This window comes from Diprion similis, chromosome 3, assembly GCF_021155765.1.
Source record: "Diprion similis isolate iyDipSimi1 chromosome 3, iyDipSimi1.1, whole genome shotgun sequence".
Lineage (NCBI taxonomy): Eukaryota > Metazoa > Arthropoda > Insecta > Hymenoptera > Diprionidae > Diprion > Diprion similis.
The window spans coordinates 3,857,401-3,876,096 of record NC_060107.1 but is presented as its reverse complement, the minus strand read 5'-3'; the positions used below and the strand labels follow the sequence as shown (position 1 = coordinate 3,876,096).

Sequence of the window (18,696 nt, the reverse complement as noted above, 5' to 3'; positions counted from 1 at the left end):
ATTAATGAAATCAGTTAGTGTCGATTTGTGTTAGAAAATTGATGTATAACGAAAATTTGCCCAGGTGTAACCGTCTTTAAATTCTTCCATCAACGGGAGAGCATTTGAACTACAAAATAAGAAAAGTGCTGCATAAAATCTGAAGACTTGACGTTCACACATTTGTTTTGCGGTGCAAAATTCGTAAACGTAACTTCATGTGTAAGAATTGAAAACTCTTAACATGCAGTAATACTATGATGGTTTTCTGAGCATTGCCAAGTGTGCTGATTACATGCATTATATGTAAACTGATATGTGTATAATAATATTTAATTTATTACTTTATTATTGTATGTTCAAACAAAGAACTTTTACTGTATAGATTGTATGTGGTTTCTCATACCGTTAACAATAGGTACGCTCGTATCATCATACATATTATAGTGACATGTTTAACATGTAATTAATCCGAAGCTTGCACAAACAGTCCGGTTGCACTTATTACTTCCCATTGTACACAGCCCTTCTCCTTATTCACGTCTTCAACTCCACTCTATGCTAAACGATCGAAAAGAAGAATACATGTATTTCTACTTCCTATTTTCGTTTGCTTGTTCTTTGCAAATTAAACAGAATATTATGCTAACTATCGAATCTGAGTTTGGTTTACATAGGTGTAAAATTATGCATCTTTATTGGAATGGCTAATCTTTTCTTATATCATTTGATTTTCAATAGAGATTACGGGAATTTTCTGGATTATAAGTTAGCACCGAGTTTTGTTGAATTAAACGGAGAAAATCATTTACAAGAGTAGCAAACGAATCGGATATTTTTGCCAACAAAGATGATTGATAACTCACGTCTGATTACCAATATCAGAGTTAAAATCAAACATAAATAGAATAGGTATATCTTTATATATGCTATGTCATAACGAAAATGTGGGAGCTCAGTTTAAAAAATATAACGATAGAATATAAATATAGAATATAACTTATAAAATCATGAACATTTACAACTTAGCAAAAAGGAGTGGTAAGTATTAGATGCATGGAAACTTAGATTTCCTACGACAAGTGTTTACTGTGATAAAACGGAAAATTGATAACGAAAACGAGAATCTCAGTATGTTACTAATTCGGGATTATGCTGAATTTCTTAGAAATTACGTAAACGTAATGACAACTGATGAAGACGAGACAGTCATCACAAAATTGCACATACAACATAAACTAAGCTTTTACAGTTTCGTATAAATAATTCAGCGACATTAACGAATCTCTGTTATAAATTGCGTGACTGGTGATCAAAATCAATTTCAAGTATGATTTATAAAAACTTCAATGAAATTTAAGCATATCTAAAAGTTTGGTAGGACACTTTATGGTCCTCCACTTGTCAATTAATTTTCACATTAGGCTCATACAAGACGTTTGACATTATATTACCAACGAAAGTTAAGGACGTATTTGTAGAATAGTTCATTTAGGCTGTGTAATAATTCATAAAACATATCTACATCTTTATCCTGTATAATTGGTATGCAAAATGTTGTACTGTCAGAGGGGATACATTCTTGCAAATTTTTACTAACTGGGCAACAGAGAAATGTGATAATTCGAATAATACGAAAGGCAAAAATATATCCTCTCATAAGTATCTCTAAATTTCCACATTTCAATGTTTTCAGTCGAAACGATATACTGATTTTTTATATGTTTACCATTATAGAATTATAGAATTACATTAGGCACGTGTATAAATTTATGCATTTGATTTACTGATTTGAAAACATACCCAACCACACCGTCAAATGTGTACGTGAATTAGATATTTGAAATAAATGCATTATTGTACTCCCTGAAGACAACAAATTTGATACTTGTAATTGAACTTGTTTTCATGTCATTCTAAAAATGAAAAGTACTAGCTTTTAGATATGACTTCCTAAATCTAAAGCTAGATTTCAATTTCAATTAATCCACTTTTTCTCTTGTCTTGCATTAAGTATAAAATATGCCTTGTGATTGAATACCAGTCTGAAAAAAGCTCATGGGCTTATCCGCCCACAATTTATGCTTTTAAAGTTGACGAATTAACGTCGCATTGTAACAATTTCTTACATTCATAGTGCAAGTATCATTTTCAACAGCTTAACGCTTATAAGAAATAAAAGTATCGTTCATCCGTTGAATCAAACCTTTGCGATTCACTGTACTATATTATTTTTCTCTCTCTTTTTTTGTTGTTTTTTTTCTATTCTCTTTAGTAGTAGACTACAACTATGTTCAGGCTCACTGCTTAATATTTTTTACTATACGAATTACAAATTCGTGATTCAGAGTTTATGTATCCTACATACGAAACTATAAGCTTGAACAGAGCCGCTTTCTTACAAATGTATAAAAAATAACATATAGTAATTCAAGGCTAGAAAGACCACCTCCAAGAACCATATTTTTTTCGAGTTCTTTTTTCTTCGTAAAATTCTCTATTGTTACTTCCAATAAAACTGGAACATTATCTTTAGGTTATATATTATTTCATAAAAATAGAAGCAACCCAATCGCAATAGATACATACCATGGTTTATCATTTCTCAGATATACAAGCAAGCCTGTCCAATAACACAATATTGTTCCACGAAATATATTCGTCGGTTCCACAACCATGTTTTTAGCGAAAAACATCTTTATATCCTTTTGACCTGTTTATACAAACTTTACGATTTTATTATTGATATGAAAATAAAAACTCTGGAGCTCAATATTGGATGTGTTTCGTTGAACAAACAGAATTGGGCGCAAGATGGTATCTCCAAAGGATAATATCGATTTTTTTGCTAAACTTTTGTTGAACATAATTAATTGGGTTAGCGAAAGGCACCATGAAAATTGAAAAACCATTTATCAAGGTGTGGAAATTCGACTACATACTTTTCGTAACGAGAGTTAACGCTCGCTCGATGGGTTATATAACTAGAATAATTTATAATGACACCAACTATCCAAATTCCCTCATAAAATGTGTTATTTCCCATTATGTATAACATTTATATGTACCTATAGGCTTTTTTTTTTTAATTACCTATCATCAGGTTGATTATTATTCGTCCCGAATATTATGGTAGCGATATATAATATTATATATGGATATAATATTTTGCCACGTTGTGCAAATATATAAATAAATATGCTATATAGTTTGTCATGTTTATAAAACACTGACGCTAACTTCTGTTAAATTTTAACAAATCCATTTTCATCTCCTCAGTTGTTTTTGAAACAATCTTTCTTTTACTCGCTATATGCACTATTCATGACTATTTGGCAATCTATAATTCGCCTATGAGTTGGAACTCAAATACTAGGTAACCAATTCCTCGAGTTTCTAAAAATCATTTTATCACTATAAATTATATGTTACTTTTTACGATTATAAAAATACTTCAAGTTTCTGTTTCAAAATATACCGTTAACGTAACTTTAATATCTCGCGAAACTTCCAACTGCTTTTACATTGCTAGCTTCCTTGGCGGCTAGAATAGTACTGAAAAAATGAAATACTATTGATTTCACGGTCATTTCGAAGCAAAAAATGGCATCGCAACTTGAGGAATTGGGTAATAAATATTTGCAGGGATTTTGTTTACTTCTTGATATTATCTTCTTCGCTCGACCAACGTTTCTCTTGCTCCTCCAACTCAAACTCCCAACGCAATTCCAACTCCCGCATGTCATTAGCTATTCCAGCTTCGTACGTATCTTCCTGCAATGAGTCATTTTCCGAATAATATTAATCCGTAATCTAAGATACAAGTGTAAGGAAATTATAGTATATTGAAAACTCACTTCATCAGCTCGGTATTCCCTGTTCAAGTTGTGATTCTGCACCAAGTTACTCGATGGCTGAATCCACGACATACCATATGGACTCCAGTTCCGTACGTCTCTTTCTTTTTCCCTAATGCCTGCCTCAATCATCTGCAACTCCTGAGCTAATCTTTCACCTTCACTGAAAGCAGCTCCCTGTGTGGCTAGCTATTTACGTAAATTTGATTATTGGTAATTTAACTAGATTTATCGGTGTGTTACTTGGAATATTGGCCATTTAAAAATTACGTTGAATTGTCGATGCCAATTATACAATTTGTAGCTTTATAATTACCTTCAAATCGTTAATCTTTTTTTCCAGATGCTTTAATTGTTGCTTCACTTTCTGCGATTCCAATAGCAAACTAAAATTTTTCAATGATCAGAGTATGAGAAGATTTTTCTTTGCTTTTTGGCAAATTACGAAAAGGAATATTTTCGCTCTTCTCAAATTGCCAAATTTAAGAACAAAATGAATTCATAAGATTTGTTAGTTTTCCAAAGTTTTCAACTGGCGTTGATTAAAATAGTTTTTGACTTCTACATATCCCTTAATAAATTGTCAAAAGCATATAAAATATTAGTAATCTCATCGTACTCTTTTGACATAGACTCCTGACGTGCTAGTTGTACTTGCGATGTTGTTTCAGGCATGCCTCGACCGATTGTGATGTACCCATCTCCAAGAGCAGAACTTGGCACAGGCTGACCTCCAGTATTTGCACCCATTGCATACGCTGAATCAAGATCATATACGTAATAAATGTGACAAATTTTCTCATTGTAACTTAAGCCGAGCCACGGTAATTCTGTAAAATGCATTGAATACTTACGCTGGTGTCCGTAGTACCAAGATGTCACAGGGCTTACTGGAGGCATTGGTCGTCTTGGTACAGATGGTGTTCCTTCTCCAAATAGAGTCGTAGCTTGTACTGGATTTGGCGATCTGTGTTGACGTTGACTATTAGTACAGAAGAGCGACAAACATTTCAGTTAATCATTGACATATCATAATCAGCAAGCGGTACTGTGTGGTATATTTTTTACCTGATTAGTGGTTTCGAGACTCGAGAAATTGGACCATACTTGCTGGCTGGGGGGACATCGAATGGTACGAATTCACCATCCAACAATATAGAATCAGAGTGATGAAAATTATTTCCATGATTTATATTGGATGATGAAGATACTTGCGATCCAGAAACGTTTGTCCATATTGAAAAATTAGATGTCAACGGATCTCCCTGCGTGGTGTTATTCTATAAAATGATTAATCTTAATATATTAACAAGCTTCTAATATCAAAAATAGATTACGTACAGTTTTCGCCTGCGTCGTAGTCTGTTTTCCAACAATATTTTCCAGTTGATTTATTATTTCCATACGACGGTGGAGCAACATCGCCAAAGTTTTTGCCACGGATCGCTGTTAAAGGAAATAAACTCTTCATTACATTCTACTCCATAGTGAGAATTTTTTTTAATACAAAGTAAGTTTTTTTCCGAGCAAAATGAACTTATTCACCTTCTTATTATTGTTAGGCACGTTGTTGGGTACAGTAGACGTCATTTGCGAGGGATCCCAAATGGGTAGGTTTGGAGAATTGTATTCAACAGGTGGCCCAGGCATAACGTACTGCGAATACTGCATGTCAACAGTTTTAGCAGGTGGCACCTGTGGCAAAGCCTGTGTTGGAGGTGATATATAACTTGGCATAGATCCGACAAAGTTGTTGTCATTTGAAACCGCAGGATGTTGTGCAGGGCTGACCTTTGTCCCTGAATTAAAGTCTAAAAATTCAACACACGGGTGTAAAAAACGTCGAAAAAATTTCTCTTCTTCACACTGAAACATGAATATGCAAATAAGTACTCACTTTCACGAAGACCATTATCGTGAGGTTTGCCGGAATGGTAAACTGTATCGTCGCACTGTTTAAATCCTTGGTTGTTCGATATTACCCCCAGTTTTTCTATCTTTGCTTCAGAATTGTTTGACAATGAAAGGCTTGATCTCACGGTTAACTTTCGATTCTTTGATCTGTATCTGAAACAAGTATAGTGATTATTACGCACTTGTGAAGAAAATTTCAACATCTTTAACCATTATAATTATTGCTCACCTATCAAGTTCCTGGTCGCTATGAGCGAAAGTGCAACTTGTAGTTCTAGGACAAGAGCCTCTCAAAGCCAAGTCACGACACATACTGACTTTGTACTTGGGTTGACCGGGACCTGCGGTGTGAGTACTATCCTGTGGCTTTCGATTTCCATGCTGCTGGATAAATTCTACTAGTGCAGCAACGACCGTCTTTACAGCTTCCAATGACGCACGGCATTCAATCCACGTTGGAGGCTCGGTTTCTGTTGAATGAATAATAAAAATATTTTGAACCCCTTTTTCTTTCTAACAAACAATTGTTAACTATAGATGTGAAACAGTTATTACCTGGGCTCGGATCGATTGAAGCGAGTAATTCCAACTGTGGTCTAAGACTACTTAACTGACCCGGGTCTGGTGTGCGTTGAAGTGCGATAACAAGTTCTTGTACACTTTGAGCAAATGATTGCGGTGTTTGAAGCTTGTCGATGATACTTTGCATGTGAGATTTGTGCCCTGTGTCCCCGTACAATAAGGCGGACCACTGGTCAGGTGCAATTCTCAGGCCTGCCTCTGTGGCTATTTGAACTATTTGAGCATCATGTTCTCTTCTCAAAGCTTCGTATGTTCTGAACTCCTCCTTCAGTTGCATTAACGAGGAATCACCTTCGCGTTTTGATACCTGAATTGAAATGGATTCACAAAGATAATCACTAATTGCCTCTAAATTTACAGTGTATAGTTATATGGGTTGTTAAACTCAATGACAAATACATCAAAGTATACTATACCTTGAAGCAACTCGCTCTATAAAGGAGTTGTACAACATGTCCGATGCTGGTTTTTGAAGCCTGGGGAAAATGGGGTTCCAGACGCTGGACTACAAACATGACTAAGACTTTTCTAGAAAGAGCAGAACCGTCCTCCAGTGCCAAGAGAACTAATTTCAGTACCTCTTCTTGCATGGCTACATTGAGCGAAGAATAATAATAGTAATCATTTCTTTTGTAAGTATTAAATCTTCACTTATAATTTAGTGCTCCTTTTTAAACAAATCATGAAAATTCACCTGGACCAAGGAATTGACAACCCCGAGCACGCACAGCGGCCCACAAATTTGCGCTCAACTGCTGCGGGTTTTGATGTTGAAGAATCAGTTCTGTTACAGAACGTTCTCCCAAGCTTCGTGCGGCTCTCACTGCTCGAGCACGTCCTTCTGGCTCCACTAATTGACATCCGACCAATGTGACCAACTTTCTTTGCATGGGTCGAGAAACAAGGCCCATTCCTGTCGGTTCAATGAGAAATTGTTATACTCCAACGGTCATTCCTCAATAGAGATCAATTTAGAATGAGATAACTTATTTATCACCTGTGGCTGGCGTTGCCTGACATGGTTTCAGGTAGAGCGCCAATTCTTCGATGCAACATTTGGCGGCTAAATAATGGGCGTGATCTTCGATAGGCACAAGTTTTAGATGGGCTCCTCCAGAATTAGGAGAAACCGGGCTGCCGACGAGCTGGAGTAGCGCATCATTCACAGGCAGCCTTTCTACTTCGGTGTTTATAACGCTCTGTGAAATACAATAAGATAAATTTGAGATTCATTGGAATTTGGTAAATTTTTGTGGATTCCTTATGCAATATAATACAAAGAAATACATACCTGGTCAAATGGGCATTGCTTTCGTTGAAGGTTCGCGAGACAAGTGCGACAGACTGTGTGGCCACATCCCAATGATATTGGCCCACGCTGGGTGGCGTCAAAGTCATGACGGCAAACTGGACAGGAGAGAAATTCCGTCCACTGAGGTGCCTGTATTGGCATTCTGAAATATGACCTAAGTTTTGAATATTGTAAATCAACTGGTTTACAAAAATATTTAATCTTGATCGGGCGAAATGTAACAGATAGCGTTGCTTCAAATTATACAGTTACTGCTGTCATCTTTGTAAATCAATTTAAATAATCGCCGATAGATTGATGAAATTTTCTCTTTTCTCTTGTTCACAAAATTTTGACCAATTTCTTGATCTGAGATTATTATCTGAGTATACTTTAAATAAAGATAATGTGTTATGCAGTTCTTTGAAGATATTCTTCATCGACCAAATCTAAAGTTCAGAACTTGATGATTTGGAATACGTTGCATGCAGCTGTGAAAAATTTCTGGATAATGACCAGAACTAGGGACTGGTAAATGGACTGAACTTTGTTGGGATATGAAAAGTACAAGGCTGTTAGGGTATGTGAAATGTGTATATAAGGTGTGCATATGAGTTCAGTTGGATCAAAGTAATCACCTTGGAATATTTGAATAAGTGACACTTAATCCATTTTCTTTTCCAGCTACAAAATACGGGAAAATAGAACGGAAATACAATCTAGATACTTTGCTAATTGTTTTTTGAAAATGAAGAGGCTATGTAGGGTACTGATAAAGAAGAGAAGGAAAAGAAGAAGGACAAAAAAGAAAAATGAGTCGTTCTCATTCCGTGATAACCGAGAAATTATTTGTTTTATTAACAACATGTTGAAAGTGTCATCGTCGACCAAATGCGTAGATTTACGTATAAGGAAATTTATAAAGCTGTTGAATATAAATGAACAACTTACTTGCCTTATTATTACCTTTACAAAACATCACATTAACCAATAATTTACTTCAAACTCGCTATTCTGCCATCGCAGCACGAACAGATGAAAACTTGACATGTAGTACTCTCGTTTCTTTTATTTTTTTTCTCTTCTTGTTCCATCAATCACAATTTTTGACGTAGTACTTGAACGTACCAAGAGATGACGTCACACTTGGATTTCTACTTATCGTGGTCCTGTACGTTGCCTCGATCGATAAAGTAGTTTCTGTTGTGCAGCCTAGTCGAAAGGAGTTCGACAATACCGACTGCGTGTGGCTATCAGGTTCCTCTGACAACCGCGAAATAATTGACGCCAGCTAAATTTTCAAGAATTCAAAAGAGTGCGGCAGTCCGACAAAAGCGAATTATGATTTTAGATTGATTTTCATCCACAAATCAATCCGCATTATATTCTTTTCAATTTACAAAGGTTAAGTTGCTTATAGAAAATACAGATATCACGTAAAATTCATTCAAATCAATCAAACCTTGCCGATCAGATTTTCAAGATCATATCCAGGAGTAATAATTATGTTTCACGTTGAATAACAAACGTGGATTACTCAAAGTACACAAAATATAGCTGAGCATGAATCAGTAAATGCAAATTAATGTAACCAAAGATCCAATTTGAGGACGTTGTACGCTAATTAAAAACCCACTGGGTGCACGATACACTAAAGTCATACAACACAGTATGAAAAGTGATAGAATCAATATATCGGCTGAGGATGTACGCAATTGAGCGCTGGACAATCCTACCCAATGTTACTGCAAGATAAATAAGAATTCGAGACCTAGTAGGAGAATTCTTCGAAGGTCGATATCGAGGACAAGATAATTTAATAAACTGCGTGCAAACTGGGTGTCCATACAACACAAGCGTCACGCTGGCCTCAGATCTTTTCTTATTTATAGGCATAAATTTAAACGGGCACCGAGATGTTTATGCGACGATAACGTTTCTCATTGCATGACTAATCCCTACACCTGTATGCGTGCTTCCGTACGTTTATCAATCGAGCTGGTCGCACATTTTACATAATTCGTTAGTTTATGGAATATTATATATCATTTACAGTGATCTGAGAGACACACACTCATAAAACGTACGCCACGAGGATTAACTTGACAATCAAATCTATTAAACTTGTTGTATATCGGTTTTCAACATCTTCGACTCTCGTTCAGTCTTGCGGCACGTCTGTGGTGACGGTCGTCAACTAATATCTTATCTCGAGTACTAGAGAAAAAAAAGGAAGAACAAACTCTTGGACGGCAAATTGCGGCGATCGCATACTGCGTTCACACATATACATCTGCACACGATGCCAAATCGCTGCCGATATCTGAGAATAAATCTATGATGCAACCAAGAATCAGCAAATCGCAATTTCGAATGATCGGGGAAGGCTAACTGAAACAATACTTCGGGAATAAAACCCGAGACCTCCTTTTCCGTGAAATATGCTTGAAAAACTATGAAATTTTCCACAACTTCAAAACTGCATTCTTATACATAATATGCGTCCATCATTAAAGATAGTTTAAGTGTTCTGCAATTATTTTCACTAAAAGTTGCAAACAAAGTGAAAATTTCACCCAATTTGTAAAATATTTCTAAATTCTATTAATTCTCCATCGGAAAGTCAGATCGTCTCTTTGCCCCATTCATTACTGGAAGAGAAAATGAAAAACAAAAAAAAATGCAGACGCGATTTGATTTTGAGTTCAAAGGAACTACAAATAATAATGAATTATTCAATACTTGACACTACATGGTATGAGAGTCAGTGTCAGTCCAGTTATGATCCGATATAATCCAACTACTATTGGCTCGTAACTGAAAGTACAGCCCCCTTATGATAACGAGTAAATACACAAGCTGAGCAAAGTGGTTCCGCGTTTTGCGAATCGTAGTTCAAAGCTTGTGCTAGCAGAGCAAGCTTGTGCACATTTTTATTCGTTCTTGTCACATTAGTGTTGTGTATTAATTCATTCATAACAATAATATATATCGTGTCTTTTTGTTTGTTATTATTTAAATAGCAAATAATTTAACGCCAAAATGACGCCCGTTATCGTACAGGATAAAGAGAAGGTGGAGTTAAAACGAGAATTGGGATTATTCAGCGCCATTAACATGATCATCGCTGTTATGATTGGTACGAAAATCAGATTCTCGATTTTTGAAAATCAATTCTTCATTGTATCCCTTTCGATTTTTATTAAGATTATAAATTGTTCGTTGGATCATGAAGTACGCATACGATGCCTGATCATTCATAATCGTTCTTTAAATTGGAGGCGCGAAGCCACCGAATTGTATAATGAATCGTTGAATTGTGAAACTGTAATAAAATATTATTATTTACATTTCAAACATTCGTTTGATTATCAAGTTCTCTTTTATAGTACGTTTCATGGCCGAATTGTGAGTTTATATATGATGAGAACTAAATTAGAAAGCTGCTGACAGTAAAATTGATAAAAATAAAATACTGTTGTGTAATGACTTTGTTCAAAATTCCAAGTCGAGATTAGTTTCGCTCTCTTTATGTTCTCTTGATTTTTATGTAGAAATATTTACCTTGAACCTATTAAAAAAATGCTAATTCCTTGAAAGTCCTTTACATATATCACGTCACGGAAAGATAAGTCAAGATATCGCGCGTGTCAAACGCCAGGTACAGATATTATCAATAAATTGGAAGTGAATCAGGTTGTGAAAAAAGACTTCACAATCAGTAGAATCGCTCGTAATATCAACGAAATGTTTTAAATTTATATAGTGCTAATCGTAAGTCAAGGGCTACTGACGTCTGTGCAACCTTGTGTACAAAGTCTTGCAGCTATGTATCCACATACTGTTACAATTAATTAATACACAACGCAACATTATTAAATCATAATATAAAATTTTTTTCAACACCCGTTGATAATTTTTTTTCATTTCGATATCAATTGCATAATGCATTAATAAACATGGTCATTGGACAAAAGTGCTATTGATACTTATCATCGTAGCTGTAACTCTGCAATTATACATATCCACAAGTGCAAGACGTGATAAGTTTCAACATACTTGCGAATCGTCGGTTAAACTTATATCTAGGAATCAATTGCAAATATTTTCTACCAGACAGATCTCGAAATGTTAAGCTAATCGTTATCTTGAAGCCGTATATTTAAAACGACTAATCTATCGATGCGCAACTCTCTGGATCTCCGTACATTTGAACTTGTCATTCATGTGGTAGCATATATATGTATTTACAATTAGTATAATCCAGACCCCACGTGAAGACGATATATAGCATTATTCCAGTAGACGTGAACGGATTAAATTATTCAACCAGTTCCAAGGTTAACCAGCAAGTTAGAACCGAATTCTCATGTTGTCCCTTCGTTAAATCCTTCCCAGGTTCAGGAATATTCGTCTCGCCAACCAGCGCCCTTGAGAGATCAGGATCGGTAGGATTCTGCCTAATAATCTGGGCCCTGAGTGGAATGGTATCGTTGCTGGCGGCCCTCGGCTACGCGGAGCTTGGTACAGTGGTGCCTCGATCAGGAGCAGAGTACATTTACTTCGTCGAGGCGTTTACCCCGCTGCACCGATACTTGGGTGAAATTCCGGCGTTTCTCTGCTCTTGGGTCTTCGTATTCGCGCTCCGTCCCGTAGAAGTGGCGGTGGTAGCTCTGACCTTCGCGGAGTACATAGTGCAGCCGTTTTCCAGCTACATTGTAAACGTGCCCGAAGAATCGATGCACAAGGTGATACTGCTGCTGAGCATCGCTGCCCTCGGACTGATGACCTTTATAAATTTAACGAGCGTCAAGCTCTACGTGAAGGTCCAGAACATCTTCACGATGTGCAAGATCGGCGTCTGCGTCCTCATCATCGGTGGTGGGCTGGTCTGGCTCGCATCTGGCCGCACGGATCTCCTTAACGAACCCTTCAAGGGCACGACCCGCTCCCCGGGTGATATCGCCCTCGCCTTCTACAGCGGCCTCTGGGCCTACGACGGCTGGACGGCGGCCTCGATAGTCACCGAGGAGGTAAAACGGCCCGAGGTCAACATCCTCAGAAGCATCCTGATATCCGTTCCCGTAGTCACGCTGCTCTACGTCGCCGTCAACCTCATGTACATGTCCGTTCTTACGGTACCCGAAATGTCCTCCGCTCCAGCGGTGGCCGTTCTCTGGGCCGAAAGAGCTCTCCCCCCTTGGCTGGGCTTCGCCATACCCTTAGGGGTAGCCATCGCCACCTTCGGCTGCGGTCTCAGCATGCAGTTCGGGGTTTCGAGGCTCTGCTACGCCGCTGGGCAGCAGGGACACGTCCCGGAAGTCTTCAGCTTCATCCACATACAGAAGATGACCCCCGCCGCAGCGGTGGCGCTCCAAGGGCTGATCACCCTCGTATTCATCGTCTCCGGGGACGTGATCGCCCTCATAGAATTCGCCAGCTTTCTCACCTGGTTTTTCTACGGACTCGCCATGATCGCCCTCATCGTACTGCGTCGCACCAAACCCGACGCACCGAGGCCCTACAAAGTCCCGATCGCCATACCTTGGCTCGTCTTTTGCATTTCGCTGTTCCTCTCGATCATGCCAATCGTCAAGGATCCATCCCCCAAGTATGCTTTTGCCGGGATTTTCATGCTCATTGGAATCGGGGTTCATTACCCTTACGTCTACAAGAAGAGACACGACAAGTTTTTGGGTAAGTATTTCGATGGTTTTCTCAAAGGAATATAAGGTAATGTTTAAATCCAATTATTGACCCTTTTATTTTGTAAAATTATGAATCGACGGCACAAATTTGGAATGTCTCGATGACTGAAACCAATTACTAGAAGGTTCGAAACTACAAATTCATTTCTTGGGGATATATTAGTATTGAGGATAATACAGATACAACTGAAAAAGCTCAATAATTGGGACAGGGTCAATAACTGATACAATTACCTCATATTTGAGTATAAGGATCAACGCGTAGTATTGGACAATGTCCTCATGACGTCAGAGCCTGGTTGTTGGCGCCATTTTATCACCACATAACCTAAGTTTTTAACTTTAATGAATGCAAATCATTATTCTTGGGTAATCAAATTACTGATTTCACGTAAATTTATTGAACATAATCAATAATATACCTGTTCTACCATCCACACGCGAAAAATACGGTCAACGGTCAGGTGTCAGCCTAGTTGCATTACTTTAATTTTTTTTCACCAGATGACGCATTGCGAAGTGACAATCCCAATACCGAAGCAAAGCGAAATTTTCGAATAATCTTGACCGTTTGTAAAAGCTTCATTCCACTTATGATAAACTCCGGTAACTGCGTTTGGTTTCCGATATCTTCCGATTGCTTCATTTCGGTTTCGTTAAAGAAGGCTACAAATGTGGGTGAAAATGTTGGGAATTTATATCTCGGCTACCAATTATTCACATATACTTGAATTTGAATTAGATCGAGCTTCGTTTGTGTATTATTTTTTTTCATTCCACTTTTTATCAGGATAAATTAACAGAAACCATTATTATTGACAACTTAATGTAAACCATATCATTCGTTGATATGGTTCTTGGGGTCCCCGATATTTCAAAAACGGCTCAACCGATTAACTATACTTTGAATTTGGAGACAGTATCTTTGAACATCGAGTTTATCTTCTTTGCCACGATGTCACTTTTTCTTAAAGCGGCATATTTTTCGATAATGGAAAAAATTAAAGTACAGGACGAAACATCCAATTTTATATTCAAATGGTTACCATTTTCTCTCTGAAGCGAAAAAAAATCTAAATTGCATTGTCACAAAAAAGATAGACCGTCTACTATCAATGCTGTCTGTCTTCTAGTTTGAAGTAAATCGGTTGAGCCGTTTCTGAGATATTTTGGAGACTGCAAAACTGTCAGCCATGAAAATGCTCCCTTAATTTGAATAAATTTTTTCTTTCAGATAAATTCACCTATGCAGTGCAAGTGTTGTGCCTAGTCGCTTCTCCGGATAGAAAAGACTGATTAAAATATTTTACAAAAATCTGTATTACTTGACGACCGATTCGAGTGGATCAAAATGACGATAATGAAAGATGCAAAAGAGATTAAAGAGTGTTGGAGTGACAATATCATATATTGCCTGCTGAACTTATTGATTTGCTGTGTGCCACACGATAATAGTCATCAGCTCGAAGAAATAAGATTATTTATCAAGGTATAGTTAATTATGTTTAATTTTAAGGTAATCATTTCATTGATACACGTGTGTGATGAGAGAACACTGCTATTTAAACACTTGTTCAATTCGGAGGAAAATTTATTTGTGTGCGGATATAAGATGAATGGGTAAAAATATCATGACCAAACATCGATTTTGAATCTATTTTTTATTGACAATTCAATCATACTTCAGCATGGATATCGTACATTATACATAATAATACTCGATTTTTCTCGTGGTTTTATTTTTCTATTTTTTTTTTTTTTGCTATTTAAATGCTGGTTATTAGAAGACAAAGGCAAAATATTTTAGTACAAAACCGTCTTGATTTTTATACCGATCGTATTGAAATAAGGCTAAGAATTTTTGATGGTCATTTTTTTCATCCATACAAAGTAGCATTAGAATATATTTCACAAGGCACAAAAACATTGCATTATAACACCTTATATCAAACCTCGATTATGAAATGTATAAAAATAAATCTTATTCGTTTATTTATTCATATTCAGATTATAAATATTACCACTTGCCAGATAGTTCTTAATTAATTCACTAATCACCGAGTATTGTTTCCATGATTTAATTCAGTTATAAAGGTGTTTTCATAGAATTTAAGAACTGTGAAAAGCTCACTCACACTGACATGTAAATAAAAATCTTTGAGGCATACAAGGCATATAAATTGTTGATTATAGTTTATAAAGTACAAATTTTATTTGTGGTCCCATATCGGGTAAATCATACGGAATAATAACCAGATTTACAAAATAGATAAATACTAGATAATCATTTGATAGTTTATCCTAATGATGTATCATCAAATGCATTTTTTAAATTGAAGTAACGCCTGCATGGAAATTGATATTTTTCTGTACAAACGTGATATTTTTTTCGTATCCAATGACACAACTTTATTCGTAAAATAACTAAGTGAAAAAATATATCTACTATCTTTGGGATTATAAGGAAAATTGAATAAGCTGCATACGTCAAGCGTTACCACAGCGTGTGATTTATGCCGAGTAGATAATGATTTTGACTAGTGCTGGTTATTTGAAACCATGAAAGTTGTTACTGCAATTTGTATGCCACAAATTTTTCAATAAAACTCATATTCATTTTTCATTTGACCATTGCTTACCATAAACGAATAATTGATACTTTATTGAATTTTTTAAACGACAATAAAGAACAATTGGTTAAGGTAGATTAAAACTAGTGTGATTTTTGTGTTTATCTTTCATAAAAATTCATTGTAGTCAACTTTTATAAAATTTGAATAAATAAAATAATTCCTATCCTAAATAGGAAGTTATGGTCGTGAGTTAAGCTAGCTAAAAAACAAGAAAAAATATTCAATTGTCTCGAAAAGTGATACACTTCCTCATAGCCTGCTATCAGAACTACCTATCACCGCTATATTACGTGCAATAACTTTCCATTTCAAGTTGCTAGTTTTCATTTATAACGATATTGTTTCCTCGAGAATTTTCACTTCAGATATGTTATAATATGATATATTTTTTCTATAAATTCTAATTCTATGATAACGTTACAGAAAAATAGGGTTTCGCATTTATTTTCTTCATTATTGAGCGTATTATGCCGTCATCTTCACTTTTATTTCATCAATTTGTAAAATATTTAAAAACAGGTTCGCGAATTTGATATGATCTGTAAAGTTCAATGAACCTGTTGCGACTGAGTTATTTTTTCATTGACAAATTTATGGTGGTGCAATGTACAGGAAGTAAGCCTTCGTATTGCATATCTTCAGTCTTCTAAATAAAAATTTCGAGTACGAATACAGATTAAATTTGTATTCTTGAAACAACATGTATTGGAAACCCCTATCAATAATAATAATATACTTATTCACGTGTAAATTTATATAACAACGCTTCCTGTATAGGTGGACTCCGATATAAAATTCTTGTAAAGATTCAAGTACCTTCGGCTACCAGATACGTATAATAATAATAGTATAAAAACTAGATATTATTTTTAATCATCCATAACGCGAAAAACAGTAACGTAACACTTACTTACTAAAATATCACGGTAATTGGTAATAGAATTAACATCAATCAATTGATGCTAATGGTTGTGAGGTCCCACACTTTGAACATGTTTGTGTCACACTGTAATAAAAATTAATTTTTGTTTAAAGAGTGTCTGAAGTGTGTCGGATATTTGTAAGAATATGCTGTGTATTCGTAATTTTTTGGGATCTGCATTTTTTCCCCACCAACCAAAATTTTCAACATAATTCGTCTAATGATTCTGACATATTTACCTACTTACCTTATGATATGTTGTAGTTTTTGTCGAAGTTCATTAGTTCTAACTGATTCCATAGCTAAAGCAGCGTCTCTCTCTCTAAGTTGCTGTCGTAGATGATAAATTGTGTCTTCCAGGGCCTCGAAAATTGCCTGAAAATCATCAGATAATTCAGTTTGAGTCTTTCGTAAAAATTCAGTTATAAATAAAATAAAAATCAGGATTCTTATCAGCAGCCACAATATTCTTAATTAGACAGTGGCCGAATAATCCGAAAAGTGCTTACTCGAGATTCCTCGACAGTGTCTGAAAGTGCAGGTGGTTCATCCAGACAAAAAAATTCTCTCACACATGGTATTTGTATGAGAATAGTGTTGTTCAAAATACCATTTACAAAGTCTTGTAGCCCTCTTATTCTGTCTTCGAGAAAGCTAGGTGCGAAATTATCCCCCAGCCATTTCTTTCGTGGTAAAGACAAATGGGAGGTCGATGCTTTCTGTCTTCTCAGCTGCGTCAGAAGTCGAACAAAATCTGTATACCTTCTAAAAATGAACCAGCATTCTCCGAGTCTTGGTTCAACGCGCAATTTGTACACCTGTAAGTATACCACAGGGCAAATAACACAATAGGAACAAGAATTGATTGATAAATTTCTAGAGTGTTTTACATCGGTTTCGTGATAATTTATGACAGTAACAATCCTGGGCCACTATTGTACCAAACCAAGCAGTTTATAGATAAGGTTTCATTTCTCACCGTGAACCTCGCTCGTTCCTCCATTACTTCGTAGCCGACGATCGGTATTCTCAAGTCGCTATTAGACGAGGGTTGATACCGAGCTTCGGTGTTCCTGTTAGGACTGGTCTGATTAGGATAATTGAATCTCTGTACAGTGAAAGAGTTGGAATGACCAGATCCATCAGAGTCTGGACTATCGATCGTTCGCAAGGCATCAGGCTGCGAGCTCCTCTCTTTACTAATAGCTAGAGTGACCTCACTCACGCAACCGACGCTGTTACCTGAACTGGACATTCTCAGAGTTGTAAGCTGTGGATATTAAACACATTAAGCATAAGAGCGCGGTTCGATATTTCAAATGTGCTTGTGAGATATGATCAGAATACGTAAACAGTGTTGAACTCTAACAAGTGTTGACACTTTATTCGTTTCCACTGATTGCTCGAGGAAGTTTAGATCGGGGCGATGATTAGCTGGGTAAAACAGTCAGAACAATACTGATACATACGTACCTATTAGGGCGGAGTGTTTTATTCAGAACGAAAACTAACCTCGCAACAAGTCATTAGTTCTAATTAACGGAGCGATTGGATTGAGTAACCAGTTACCAGCAACAAAATGGGGAAGTTTATAAACTAGAATTTCGTCACGACTCTAGACAGTTATTAAGTGAATTTCAGGAATCGTACATCGTACGAAATATCGAACAATGTTTGTTGAATCACATCGCGTACATACATCTGGATTGAGCTTCAAGTTTTGACGTATGCGGTGTGTCATTTGTAGAGAGAATAGGATGGAGAATTGATGGAAATTAGACGCAACAACAATCATAAGCCTTGACTCTAG

General features: G+C 36.3%; 3 protein-coding genes and 1 long non-coding RNA gene across 7 annotated transcripts; 2 read left to right on the top strand and 2 right to left on the bottom strand.

The window, feature by feature from the left end:
- Window positions 1–296: 296 nt before the first annotated feature.
- Window positions 297–8,726, bottom strand: LOC124404327 (roquin-1). Of its 3 annotated transcripts, none has more exons than XM_046878370.1 (16): window positions 8,575–8,726; window positions 7,624–7,786; window positions 7,327–7,531; window positions 7,027–7,245; window positions 6,749–6,924; window positions 6,306–6,639; window positions 5,980–6,220; window positions 5,734–5,903; window positions 5,382–5,635; window positions 5,178–5,285; window positions 4,905–5,116; window positions 4,691–4,818; window positions 4,456–4,594; window positions 4,153–4,228; window positions 3,837–4,025; window positions 297–3,753 (listed from the first exon to the last, which is right to left on the bottom strand). In XM_046878370.1, exons 2-16 carry the CDS (start codon window positions 7,783–7,785, stop codon window positions 3,634–3,636), a joined length of 2,733 nt encoding a protein of 910 aa, XP_046734326.1. In that variant the 5' UTR covers window position 7,786; window positions 8,575–8,726; the 3' UTR covers window positions 297–3,633. The 3 variants fall into 3 exon arrangements, with proteins under 3 accessions (XP_046734326.1, XP_046734328.1, XP_046734327.1); XM_046878372.1 differs by having other exon boundaries at window positions 4,153–4,222; window positions 4,691–4,803; window positions 5,178–5,282; window positions 5,382–5,647; window positions 7,330–7,531; XM_046878371.1 differs by having other exon boundaries at window positions 5,178–5,282; window positions 7,330–7,531; window positions 8,575–8,725.
- Window positions 4,506–5,066, top strand: LOC124404381. Its single transcript, XR_006929000.1, has 2 exons — window positions 4,506–4,613; window positions 4,705–5,066. It is a non-coding gene; the product is annotated as an uncharacterized LOC124404381 (long non-coding RNA).
- Window positions 8,727–10,550: 1,824 nt separating the features above from the next.
- On the top strand, window positions 10,551–14,666 carry LOC124404347 (b(0,+)-type amino acid transporter 1-like). The gene is made up of 3 exons (XM_046878412.1): window positions 10,551–10,762; window positions 12,022–13,320; window positions 14,566–14,666. The coding sequence occupies exons 1-3, from the start codon at window positions 10,666–10,668 to the stop codon at window positions 14,625–14,627; spliced, it is 1,458 nt and encodes a 485-aa protein (XP_046734368.1). The 5' UTR covers window positions 10,551–10,665; the 3' UTR covers window positions 14,628–14,666.
- Window positions 13,163–18,637, bottom strand: LOC124404367 (sorting nexin-16). Of its 2 annotated transcripts, none has more exons than XM_046878451.1 (5): window positions 18,360–18,637; window positions 17,866–18,156; window positions 17,396–17,704; window positions 17,134–17,261; window positions 13,163–13,291 (listed from the first exon to the last, which is right to left on the bottom strand). In XM_046878451.1, exons 2-5 carry the CDS (start codon window positions 18,139–18,141, stop codon window positions 13,261–13,263), a joined length of 744 nt encoding a protein of 247 aa, XP_046734407.1. In that variant the 5' UTR covers window positions 18,142–18,156; window positions 18,360–18,637; the 3' UTR covers window positions 13,163–13,260. The 2 variants fall into 2 exon arrangements, with proteins under 2 accessions (XP_046734407.1, XP_046734406.1); XM_046878450.1 differs by lacking the exon at window positions 13,163–13,291 and adding an exon at window positions 15,712–16,970 and having other exon boundaries at window positions 18,360–18,636.
- Between the last annotated feature and the right edge of the window lie 59 nt (window positions 18,638–18,696).